Raw genomic sequence first — 12,810 nt, forward strand, 5'->3', positions numbered from 1 at the left:
TGCGGAGCAGTCTGCCTCCAGCCTGGGAAACACAGGAGCCTTGTCTGGCAGTTGCCTTAGGACCCGTGTGAGAGTTGGTATCTTTTCTGAATTCACTTGCCTTCCAAATCCAAGCTCCTGTGTGTGTTGGGCCAGATTGAACTCTGGGGGCCAAGGTGAAAGGGAGGAGTCGGGCTTTGCTGGCCTCTCAGAAGGGACCTGACATTTTGCAACACTCTAGGTAGGACCTGTCCCATTGAGTTGTCGGTGAGTTGGAGCTTCTTTCCCAGGCAAGCAGCATGCCGGAGACCCCAGCCCAGAGTGTACTTCACTATTCTGGTTTCTATTTACAGGAGGAAGAGTTTACCAGCCCGGGATACAGGCTTCACGCTGGAAGATATCTGTATGCTGAGTGAGTTACAGGCCCCAGCAGATTTCCCTTCCTCTGTGCATCTTTCTGAGTGTAAACCACACAGGAACTGTGTGTTCTAGAAACTTCTCTTTCCAGCTGGATGGTGTGGAAGAAGTGGGGGCCCAGTAGTGTGAGAAGATAATGTGCTGACTGATGGCACTCGCTTCTTTCAGGACGAAAGGACCGCGGCAGCACCACCAGCCTTAGCAGTGACTTCTCTCTGGTCATGGAGAGCTCCCCAGGAGCCGCCGGGAGTTTCACCTATGAGACCGTGGAGCTGGTCCCTGCAGGAGCACAGACTCAGGCAGCTTGGTGAGGGACCAGGCTGGAACTAAGCTTGCTCACAGCTGTGGCCCAGGGCCACCAGCTCCAGGAAGCCCTGAGAACAAAAGGGACCCCCGACAGTAGGGCTGAGAGCACAGTTCCCTGCCCTGCTGTCTCTTCTAGACCTCAGAGGCCAGCCATCTGGTTGGTGAGGGGCACTGTTCGTGGTGGCCCAGGAACATAAAGGGCTGGGGCTCTGTGTGGGATGAAGAAAGAAGCTGCAGGGCTGAGCAGACGGTGGGGGGAGGGGAGGCTGGTGTGAAGGAGACTCCCTGAGGAAGCTCCGTGTATCATTTGCCTGGGAGGTGGGGGGCCAGATAGAGAAAAGAAGCAAATGAAAAGGGAACACAAAATGAGGATTGGGGACTGGGGACTTGTTTGAGGGTGAACTCCTCTGAGAATTGGATGATTCTCTAGACAAATGACTCAAACTTTTATATAATGTTTGGATGGGCAGTCTCTGACCTATTAGTTACAAATCTAGCATGTGCTCTGAGGCCAATAGGCCAGCACTATTTGGATGTCACAGTCCTTCTGAAGACCCAGCTCTTGCTGCCCATGGCCGAGCCTGCGGGAGTACTAATATATACCCGTTCCTATGAGGCATTTTCCCAGTAGAAGGAAGGACCGGGTCCTGAGGTATGGAACAAGTGGGCAGAGGGCTTGCCTGGGGTGGCCCCTTGGCCAACAGCCCTACTCTTTCTACTGCAGGAGGAAGAGCCACTCATCCTCTCCTCAGAGTGTGCTCTGGAACCGGCCACAGCCCTCAGAGGACCGCCTGCCTTCCCACCAGGGGCTGGGGGAGGCCAGGTCTTCCAGCTCCTCATCCTCGAACCATTCTGACTTTTTCAGGATGGGTAGCAGTCCCCTGGAGGTCCCCAAACCCAGGTGAGGAGCTCTAAAGCCCCTAATGGTGGAGGTAGTTAGCCCTCCCCTGTTAATAAGCCTGGAGAGGGGGTTCTAACTCCTGGGCTGGTGTCTTAGGTGGCTACTTGGCATGCGGCCTGGTCGGCAGTGTGCCCAGGAGGCCAGAGGGGTTGGACGAGCTTGTGGGTCCACCCCTGCTTGGAGGATGGGTAGTGTTTGCGTGTGAGCTGGTTTGTAGCATGATTTGAGACTCCTTCTTCCCAGAGCCCTGGTAGGTAGGGAATCCAGAGGTGTACTGGTTACAGTGTGACGGACAGGGGATTAGGGCTGCCTCTCAGCCCCCTGGACCCTCACATTCTTTTTAAAGAGATGCACCCAGATCTTCAAAGTCCTTTTTGGTCCTCACATTCCATGTCTGAGTTGGAGGGGCAGTGAGGAGAACAGACAGTAGCAAGCTAGGCTAAATGTGTGTGGCTCTGGTGAACCTTGGGAGACTACACCTGAGAAGTGCTCAGCCAGATGCACGGGTGTGGCCGGAGGGTGCTGCAGTAATAATGTTCCCTAGAAGAGACTGAAGCTGAGCACTGGGTAGGGGCTTAGGATTGAGGGATGGTCTGGCACTTGGGAAAAGCATTTCTTAGCATTTCTACTTTTTTTCCATGTCATACCCACAGGGAAAGGACCCTGTGAGTTGCTTTGTTTTCCAAAGTCTTGAAAATGTCTGGCCTTTCTGGAGACAGCAAAGCAGTGTGTGGCTTAAGAGATTCTTAAGAAATTCCTAGGAGAAAGGGGCATTTAGCATAAAGAGCATGAGCCTTGGAGTCTAGCCCAGATTCAAGGCTAGCTCTGAAATAAACTGCTCCAAAAGTTTCGTGTCTTTTCCTTGTAGCAGGCCTGTGAAGAGTAAGGAAACTGAGCCCCAAAGTCACAGGCACGTTACAAGGAAAGACCTGAAACTTCCAGAACCCTCCTTCCATCACCATCCTCTGGTTTTTCTCCATGGGCAAAGGCTGGGACTGGAGGAAGAGCGCCCTTCCCCACACAGGCAGAGCAGGTCAGCTGTAGGCCAGTAGGAGCCCCGCAGAGTGCACGGGCCTGAGGGATCCCCCGTGCTCACCTTCAGAGGACCGGGAGCACTCCTGTATCTGCTAATGCTGTAGCTGCATCTGCTAAAAGACCACAACTCCTCTGAGCTCACAGGAGGTTTGGTGAAGATGGCTGAGCAGAGCGGGTGCTGGGCAGACAGGTCACAGGCCTGTGCTCATTCTTGTTCTCTGTGTGTGCCCGCTGCCCGGCCACCCTTGTCTGCATGCCTGGCATTCCTCAGGCCTGTTTCAGGGCTACGGTGGCTCTACATAACCCTCGCAGTTCTGGGCTGGAACCCTTACTCACTGTCCCTACCTCCTTTCCCACCTGTGCAGTATTGCTAGACAACTGGGAAAGAGACCAGAAGATTCCTTCTGTCCTCTCAGGTCCTGCTCCAGTCTTAACTGTCCAGCTGCTAGGGGCTCTTGCTGAGGTAGCACTCCATCACCTCTTCCCACACCCCAGCTTTTTATTATCCCTTTTCCTGCCAAGAGATCCTACTTCTCAGTCTTGTGATAGTTTCCATCAGTCTCACAGGGGTTTTTGCCTGCACTGGATGGCTCAGACTCTGAGGGTTGGCTCAGGAGAGCTACAAAGGCCCCTCCCTAAGGAGACAGGAGTGCTGGGGGAGCCCTCTGGCCTCACAGCCCTGTGTGCTTGGCATAATCAAGGCTGGGATAGCTGGGCCGAAGTGGGGCACAAGGCCTTGGAGAGGCGTGGGCTGGGCCGCTTTGAGGTGTTTGGCTCTGCCAGTCTATTCTGGGAATGCCTGCTTGGAGCCCAGCTGGTCTGGCCAGGCAACAAGGCTCTGGACTGGGTGCCTGTTTGCCAGAGGTTTTGAAAGACTAGATTATTCAGATTTGGAGCATTCTAATTATGTATTTCCATTAACATTAAAATTAATTTAGTCTCTTTTATCTTAAAGTGCCTGAGGGACCCTGTCATTAGTTTCCCTGTCTCTCATAGGTAACAATAGCCAATCAGCTTTTTAATGCAGCAGGGGGAACTGTATGGAAAGAAGCCATATCTGTGACAGCTGAAATTCCCCTCATAATGTGAATTCTCTGGGTTTCATATGCTCCAAATTCTACAAAGCATATCTCTCTTATAGCAGGATTTCCCTATGAAAAGAGTCAGCGAAGCTTTGTTTGAAGTTAAGTAGCTGTTGCGCTGGGAAGAAAGTTCTGTGGGGTGCTACTTCTTACCTAGTCCCAACCCTGTACTCCTCTCTGAGAAGATTTGTGGCTTTTTTGCATTATTAGCTGCCACGCAGCAGCTTCTGATTAAGCTGCATTTCTGGACCATTATTAAATCTCTAATCAGCTACAGGGCTGGGGGCTGGGAGGAGGCAAGACCAGTGCTCTGAGCTCACGTGCCTCCCGAGGTCCTGGTTACTAAATGGCACAGCCCCATGTAGCCTTGGTCCCTGCTCCAGAGTCAGACATCTTTAGGGGTGGGGGGTTGCTAGCACAGCACTGTCCACACCTGAGGAGGGATGGTGCCACCACTGAGCCCAGCTTGAAGCCAAGCTGCCTAAAGAGCAGATTAACTTGGCTAAGGGACACCCAGCAGCCTGGTTGAATAGCTAAGTAAAAACATAGGAACCAACTTCTGCTGCCCAGCTAGCTGCTCTTTCCGCATCTTTCACCACATACCAACTGCTCGCTATAAGCAGTGAGCTCTGTCCTGGGCCGTGTTTAATGAGGCAGAGAAACCAGATTGCTTTCTGCAATACATAGGGTTCCTGTCTCATGTTTGACATTGTTTGCATAGGACGATAGCTTCAAATCAAGGATGAGTGGTGAGAGGGCATTGCCAGGTTAAGACCCAGAAAAGGACACTTAGAACCATAAAAGATTTCTTCAGCTGCTGCAGGAATAGTTTTATTCCTTGCATCCTTCTCTCTCTCGCTCTTGCTCTCTTTCTCTTCCCCACCTTCCTCCCTTCCCCCCGCCCCCCACACCAGTGTTTAAATTGTGGGTTGGGGAAAACTGGTGTTTTTTTCAAATGCGGTAAGAAAGTGTACTAGCCATCTCTGAAGTCAGTTGCTCTGGGAGTTTAGGACCTTGTTGAACTGTAGGAATCTTCCCTAAAGCCCCATTTCTGGAAACATTCAGTTAGGCAGAGGCTATGGGACCATCATCTGGAGGCTTGGGGGTTGGTAGGGCATAAGTGTAGATTAGAAGTGATATCCAGGCCCCCTCAAAGTTTGGGATTTTAGGTCTTGGCTCATATAATCATTCCCTGAATGACTTCAGACATCACTTGAGGACTTTGAGCTGCTTTTTTTCATCTTTGTAATGAGAGGTTTAGATGAGCAACATCTAGGTTCTTCCTAGCTATGTACCTTCAAGCCTTCTGCATCAGCCATGAGTTCAAGTGCTTCCAGATGCTATTAACAGAAAATCCATCTCAATAGGCTTAACCAATAAAGGAAAACTGTTGGTTCTCAGAGAAAAGTCCAGCGGAAAATGTGACCTTCGGGTACAGTCTGATCAAGGCTCCAGCTCCATTTTCTTGTGGTTCTTTACCCTTCCCTCCTTCCACGTGCTAGCTCTTTCTTCTAGTCAGCTTCCCTTTTTTTATTTTTTATTTTTTTAATGTTTTATTTTATTTTTGATACAGGGAGAGACAGAGCATGAGAGGGGGAGGGGCAGAGAGAGAAGGAGACACAGAACAGGAAGCAGGCTCCAGGCTCTGAGCTAGCTGTCAGCACAGAGCCTGACGCAGGGCTCGAACCCACGAACGTGAGATCTGACCTGAGCCGAAGTCGGAGGCTTAGCCGACTGAGCCACCCAGGTGCCCCTAGTCAGCTTCCCTAATGGTGAACAACCACTTCTAGGACACCCTGCTTCCTTCCTCACATCCAGGAATCATGAAAGGACCTCTTTTCTAACCATGTATCAGAAGCTCTGTGCTTTCTTCCAGTTGGGAATTCTATGCCCATCCTTTAACCAATCCCTGAAGTCCCTCCCATCCTTTATCAGAAAGGAAGATCAGTGTATTATAAGGCTAGCTTAGGCTGAGTTTCAGTCCCAGCTTTGCTGCTCCTAGCTGTTTGTAACTTGGAAAAGTCACTTCCCTCCTAAACTCATGTTTTCATTCCACCTTTAAAGTTCAAGCAGTGATCCTGGCTTCTGTAAATTTGGGTTTAAATGAGATAATGGAGTGAAGTATCTAGCACATAGTAAATACTCATCCTTTCTATAAATGCTCAGTAAACTGTGGTTATGGTAAAGGACCTGTCCTCATTTAAGTATCTGAATGCATACAGGCCATGTCAGAGTACTAGGCAGCTAGGTAAAAGGCCAGGCTGGGCACTCAGGCCAGACCTGTTTATTCTTGCTTCAGCTGTGTGGGTTGGGGCCAGCTCTGCTTGTATGGATATTCTTGTACTTCCTTCCAAAAAGGATTATCTAAAAGATCCCTGCCTGAGTCCTGCCCACACTGGGTGCCTGGCAGGAGGTGGGGGAAGATGAGAGTTGTAGCTCTCTTGGTGCTGTAAAGAGGGGCCCCACTGTATCCAGATAAGGGAGTGAAGTGTTGCCAAAATCCAGTCTCCTGGGCAGAGACAGGAGCCCTCTGAGCTCCGGGGATGTGGACAGATGACCTTGGAACCATGATCCGCTCCACAGTTCTCCAGTTTGAGAATAGCTTGGCCCCATGTTCCCTCTGGTCCTGTAGGTAGAAGATTTGAAGAGCTAGAACTCAGACCTTTTTTTGCTGCTTCGTGCTTGAGTAAAGAAGCAGAGTAGGAGAGTGCAAGGTCTTAATAAAGCTGGTTAACTTACCTGTGTACTGAGACGGTCTTGAAAGTTTTCCTTTTTTCACTAGGCAGTTTCAGGTACTTGTCCTAGTGACTATTTGCTTTCATCTCTAGGTGTCCCCTCCAGCCAGCTAATCCAGACTGGCACTTAACAGCGCCTGTCTGCTTAGGATAGCCCAGTGCTCTCAAACCCAGGAGCTGAACAGTTACTTTGTAGCCCTCCCTGTGTCAACAGCCTCTAGTGGGAAGATGCATCTGCAGCCTGTGTGCTCACTCTTAGAAAAGATGCAAAAGATGGTTGCTTGTGGAGACGGCTTTATGTCCCTTGGGATCACACACCCTTTTGCTGTCTGTGCTACCTACTTCATCCCGAGGCTATCCCCTGGCTATCCCCTGGCTACTCCAAACGTGGTTCTTGCCTGGGTGGTACTAACAGCAGGACACGGGCAGAGTAAAGGGAAGGAACTAGCCTTGGAGAGCAGGAACCCTCACATTCCATGTTTCTGTCATTTTCCCATTGGTAGTTCGAGTCTCTGACAGCCCAGGGAGAGGGGCAGCGAGCAAGAGAAACCGTGTTCCCAGCACCAGGAATGCCCCATCCTACTCAGCATCCCTTCAGTCCCCTCAAAACTCCGGGGTTTAGCAGCTTTTGAATCGACTGCTAAAAGTGGAAGAGAAACTTTGCCCTGAAGTTTGAATAGTAGAGATAAATTTGTAGAGCCAGGATGCCTGAAAGCCCAGCATAACCTGGAGGAAGCACAGGGAAAATACCAGACTGTGGCATGTGGTCTACCCCCTCCTGGGCAGCTGTCTTATTGATTTATAGACTGCTTGAATCCTACCAAGTTTCTCCACTAGAAACAAGGAAACACTTCTTCATAGGGCATGAGGGGCTTCCGTCAGCTAGCAGACCACGTCCTGTTGTCATCCCTAAGGCTACTGTCACACATCTTGCAGGGTTTAGCAGGAATGATGAATGTGGAAGTCTCTATGTTGCAGGGGGTTCCTGTTCATGGCAGCTTTAACATAGAAAACCATCTGTTTCCCTGGTCTCAAGGTGGATCTGTTGTAGGACAAATCTGTAATCAAACTTAGCTTTAAAAAGCTCTTCTTGCACTCACTAGCTATGGGACCTTGAGCAGGGTCTTCACCTGTGTGGACTGCCATTTTTCTCTGTCTGTTCGATGAGGGTGGTTTAGGATTACCAGAGATCCAGTACCTGGCCAGAGCATCACTCAGGTGGCAGCTGCTTGAGGATGAGCCTGGGCTGGCCACTCTTGAGGACTGTTGCTTCAAACTAGGAGACCTTGATGCCAGCTAATTGGGTGGGCCAAGGTCAATAGGGGTCTTTCTCCATTCCACATGCCCTACACCACTATTCATGCTTCTGCTCTGTTTCTGGGTCCCTACAGAAGCATCTTCTGCTATTCTTCAATAAAGGGTCAAACGTCAAAACTGATGTACCTCTGGGGATGGAGACCTAGGGTAGCAGATGAAAGAGCCTTGTTTGATGTCCTCTTATCTCCTCCCTCCCCCTCCCCCCACACTGGCTGTGTTACTGCCCTGAGACACTAGAGAGAGGTTAGCTGTCTGCGAGAAGGTGGTGGCAGCAGATTCCCAATACAACTTTCCTCTCTCTGTGCCCAAACCTCCATCTGAAAAAGGCCTGATGAAGCTGTCAAGTTGCCTGCCTGATTCATCCCTTCCCTCTGGGCATAGCCAGAGAGTTTGCTGGGATGATGCCTGTGAATACAAACTATGTCTCCCGGAAGGTGCTGCAGAGAAGCGGGGTGGGGGGGAGTGGCCCTCAGGGCTTCCATCACCTTACTCTTCTGTCTAGGTCACCACCATCCACTGTCCCCAAGAGGCTTTTTCTTGCATCACTCTGATAAGACCTCAGCAGCTCCTGGGTTCTGCCTTGCCCCACTGCCAGTCTGCATGCTGGGAGTAAGAGGTGACTCTACACCCCTGGTTCCTGAGGCATCCAGCCTTGCTCTCCCGCTCTCCCCTCCTCTTGGTGCTGTAGAAATTGTACTTGCTGGGTCAGCCACCAGGGCAGACATGCCCTCACCTGCGGCTTTGGTTGCCAGCTTACCTCTTCTCATTCTGCTTTGCTCTTGTTCTTTTGCTTCTGTCTTTTGCACAAAGCATTGTCCTCACAGCTGAGTCTGCCTTATGGTTTATACTCTTCTTTCTCAGTCACAACCTACCCAGCTGTTTTTGTACTTTTGAAGAACGTGGTTGACGTTACAGAAACTCTGCCGTCAGAGCCTGGTGGCTATGATCTGGGACCACCATAGCCGCCCCACCCCCACCCCCCAGGGCCTCCCCTGTCAGGCATATTGACTGACTGTGCATCATCTCCCCTCTCTCTCCTCTCTGCCCCAGATCAGTGGACCATTCCCTGCCCGGATCCTCTCTCTCCACAGACTTTGGCAGCTGGCAGATGGTAACAGGCTGTGGCAGTATTCAGGAACGGGCTGTCCTGCACACAGACTCCTCTCTCCCTTTCAGCTTCCCGGATGAGCTCCCTAACAGTTGTCTGTAAGTGTCTTGCTTGAGAAGGCAGGATGCTCCTCTGCCCATATCAGAAGCTGATGAGCAGTGAAGAGTGTTGGGTAGGAGTGAGGCAGCAGCTGGCCCCAGGGAGCTGGCCTGGGGTCCCGGCCCCTCCCCAGTGTCTCGGCTAAGTACGCCTCACTGCTCCTGGACTCCTGAGGTAGGAGCGAGGCCTTAGGGGCTGCGCAGGAAGTGTGCTACAGAGTGTGCTCATTCTCCCAGCCTCCAAAACTCATCCCGGGTGTCTCAGGGCACACTCTGAGGGAAAGCTGGCTGGACTGTAACTATAGAAGGTTCTATTTCTGTCAAGGCTTTGCTTGACATGAGAATCCTTTGAAATCAGAACAGTGGGGTAGTGAGAGTAGGTGTATGGTGGAGACCAGAGCCAGAATGGAGCTAGCTTAGCCCGAGGGCTATGCTCCTCCAAGCAGAACCAAGGGTTTCTTGCCATTCCCTTTCGCCTCTGGTCAGGAAAGAGAAGTGGATGGGGATACTAAATCCCAAGCCTATAAAACCCTCTTCCTTTAAGGCTCCGGTCCTGGGCTTCCAGCTCTTGTATGTAGTGTGTCTGCTTGAGTGGCTGCCCCCTGCCTGCCCTACTGCTTCACAGATGGCAGGGGAGAGCCCCTGGTGGCCTGGGGAGCAGGGTCTGCTCCTCCTCATGATGGGCTGAATGAACTTCAGGTGCTGGGATTCACCATCATCACAAGAATCTGGCTCATACCCACTGGTGCTGACAGGCTGGAGGCGAGTTGCCCTGGGCAGTTAAGAAGGATCAGTCCCTGCTGAAGGGGGCAGAGATTGGACCTTGGGATTCTAGGATGGAACTGGCCCAAGAGCCATCTCTGGAGGAAGCAGACATCTCTGCCCCTGCTTGTTAGCACCCATCACTTAACTGGCATTAACCACTGAAATAGTGGTTTGGAACAGATGGGAGTTCCAGCCCCAGATCCTACAATTTATACCCTGGGCAGCTCTCTGAGGTCCTAGCCAACCCTCAGGGTCTAGGCGGCCCAGAGGAAGGCTAGGTTCTGTGTTATCTCATGGCCTCCGGAATTGTAGTGTAGGGGTGGGGTCAGGGTTGATTCCTGCTGAGGTCATACAGTATGTGGATTTAGTGCTTGGGCTTTGTTATCAGAGAAATTTAGTTCAACTCCTAGCTGCTCTGCTTACTGGCTATGTCTTTGGGTGTCAGCCCTGACTTGTCTGAGCCTGCTAGTTCATTTCTTGAGAGGGAATGGCACTAGAGTGTCACTACCTGCCTACCTGCTGCCTGCTTTGTGTCCTCAAGTGGATCACATATCCTCTCTGGGTCTCAGTTTTCTTGTCTCTAAATAGGCTGATCTCTCCCCCTTCTGCCTCCCAGAAATAAGGGGAAGTAAGAATGCACACATACGGACCTTTGGATATTTCATCTGAATGCAAACTACCAATTTGAATCTCTCCTGGTTATATGTAAGAACACATGGCCTCTAGCCTATAGGACACATAATTAAAAAGTAAAGAAGACCTAGGGCCATACAACTCCCCTAAATGTCAAGAGAAACTTGGGAGTTGTTCATGGTATTGCAGGAATACAGTATCAGCTCCATTTTCTTAGTGCTGCTCAAGAACGACTTGACTTTCCTTCACCCTAGAACCTGCTGCTTCTTTGTCGGTCTCTCTCTCACACTCACTCACTGACCCACTCATATATACCACTCCCACCAGTGTACTTGCTGTAGGCCTGTTCTCCCCATACCTACCCCAGGACTGTCATTTATCTTCATACCTCCATCTGTTTCCCCCAGGCCCTGGGGTGCAAGTCATTTGGGCTTGAGAATTGGAGACATTTTCAATGTCTACTACTTCTGACAAATTCCTGGGCCGGATTATGCAGGGATTGGTCTTCTGGGGAAATTTTGGTATAAGGGAGTGGTCAGGGGTAGTTGTGGCTTCTAGAGGGCTCATGTCATATTAAGTCTGTGACTCCTGGTGACTCCAGGACACAGAGTGAACACCATGTGAGTTCCTGACCTTTCCTCTGATTCCATGTCCCTCTCACCCCTAGACTGCATACCTTTTAGTCCATAGGTTGGGTGTGGCTGGTACTCTTCTCCTCTTCTATTAAAGACCTCTCAAAGTGTCAAGTAGCCTCATTCTTTGATAAGCCTGAGTTCTCATGCACTTGTCCCCCTTCATGTTTTTTTTTTAAAACTTGTTCTCCTTCAGTTACAGGGCAAGGAGAGAAGAGGGGCTTCCTGTATTCCACCTGTGATCATTGTTTATAGAGGAAAGAAAAGCAGATAGAAGCAGAACAGGAATCCTGCTAGAAAAGCCAGCACCCTCTAGCAGTTTGCCTGGGGACAAGAGCCTCAGGGGTTTTCAGTTGAGGGCCTCTCCAGGACACTGCCAAGAGCTTTCTCTCAGGATGCTCCAAGTCTTGGCCTCAAGAAGTCTGAGGCCTTTGGTCAGTTAAGGCCTGATGCCTGATCCTGCTTCTGCCTCACATTATTCTTACTGAGGAACAGAAGCCAACAGTTGGGGCTAACTCCCTCTTGCCTATCTTTCCCTCCTCCCCAGGGCACCAATAAAGCATGCTGCTTCTAGGTAGGAACAGTAGCCTGAGAGCTGAGGGGAACGGGGCCAAATATTTGTGGCCTGAACCACAGAGGTAGTATGGCCACAGGACAGATGCTGGCCTTGTACTTTCAAATGCAGAAGGATAGGTGGTGTGGTATAAACATGAGGATGTTGGCCCCTTCCCCAGGGTCACTCACTCTCCCTCCTTCCCTCCCTCCCCGTAGGCTTGCAGCCCTGAGTGAGCGGGAGAGTCGGCTGCAGGAAGTACGCTCAGCTTTCTTGGCCGCATACAGCAGCACGGTGGGGCTTCGAGCAGCAGCCCCCAGTCCCTCTGGTGCCATCGGAGGCCTGCTGGAGCAGTTTGTCCGTGGTGTTGGACTCCGGGGCACCAGCAGCAGCACCTTATGAAGTAGCCAGCCCACAACAATCTCCTACTGCTCTCACCTGAGCCCTGAGCAGAATCAAAGCCATGCCCAGACAAGGAAGGGGTGCTTCAAGATATGGGGAAATCTCACTCCTTCTCCTTCATGCACATGGCAGCCCCAAAGCCAAGCAGGGCCAAGGACAGGGTTCTCCAACCCCCAGCTTCCTGACTGGTGATCACCGTCCCTCTTGTCACTGCCTTTCACCCACCCTAGTCTTTGTTGGGATTCCCATCAACTCTCAGAACTGTAGGGGGGTTCCCTGGGGCCTTGTGAAGGCTGGGACCTCACAAAAGACTTCCCTCTCTGCATTCTTATTTTCCTGCAGAGGAGGGATCACCTGCACTGAGAATGAGGCAGTTTGACACAGATCACAAAATAAAATCTTTTTGAACAGCTCTTGCATTCTCATTTGATTGCTGTCTTTGTGGAGTTCTTTGGAAGGTTCTTAGTGTTCTTGTGCTAGAAGGGGGTTGGGGTGGGGGTGGCAGAAAAAGCAGAATGACAACTGAAGGCAGGGTTGTGCCTCTTAACTCCGAGCCATGATAAGCTCTGTGAGATGAGATGTAGTCACAGGTGGTTAAAGTGGGAGTAGTGATTCTCAGGCATCAGTGGACCCTAGTCCTGTAGGAAGCCTATTCACACAGATTCCCCAAGTACTAGAGGGATTTAGATGGGGTCGCTGAGATCTTCAGTTAGCTAGGAATGGGTAGGGGTGGGGGAGCCTTCACTTTTAACATGGTCTGCGGGCAGCACAGTCCTGGTACAGGTGACTAGCAGTCCCTGCCTTATGGAGCCCTGACTTTGGTGGAGCCCTGGCTTCTGGGGCTTTG

At 51.0% G+C, this 12,810-nt stretch overlaps 1 protein-coding gene across 6 annotated transcripts in view; it reads left to right on the forward strand.

The window, feature by feature from the left end:
• The window catches only part of MTMR14 (myotubularin related protein 14), a 44,596-nt gene extending 32,220 nt beyond the window's left edge, over window positions 1–12,376 (forward strand). For 3 of the 6 annotated variants that reach the window (XM_029919178.1, XM_029919177.1, XM_029919181.1), the window contains 5 exons: window positions 333–391; window positions 565–703; window positions 1,427–1,603; window positions 8,823–8,978; window positions 11,780–12,376. In XM_029919178.1, coding sequence (XP_029775038.1) covers window positions 333–391; window positions 565–703; window positions 1,427–1,603; window positions 8,823–8,978; window positions 11,780–11,963 — 715 coding nt within the window. In that variant the 3' untranslated portion in view covers window positions 11,964–12,376. The remainder of the gene's footprint in view (window positions 1–332; window positions 392–564; window positions 704–1,426; window positions 1,604–8,822; window positions 8,979–11,779) is intronic. The other 3 variants (XM_029919180.1, XM_029919179.1, XM_029919182.1) reach the window with 3 other exon arrangements.
• Window positions 12,377–12,810: the final 434 nt, after the last annotated feature.

The sequence above is a fragment of the Suricata suricatta genome, chromosome 12 (assembly GCF_006229205.1).
Source record: "Suricata suricatta isolate VVHF042 chromosome 12, meerkat_22Aug2017_6uvM2_HiC, whole genome shotgun sequence".
In the NCBI taxonomy this organism is placed as follows: Eukaryota; Metazoa; Chordata; class Mammalia; order Carnivora; family Herpestidae; genus Suricata; species Suricata suricatta.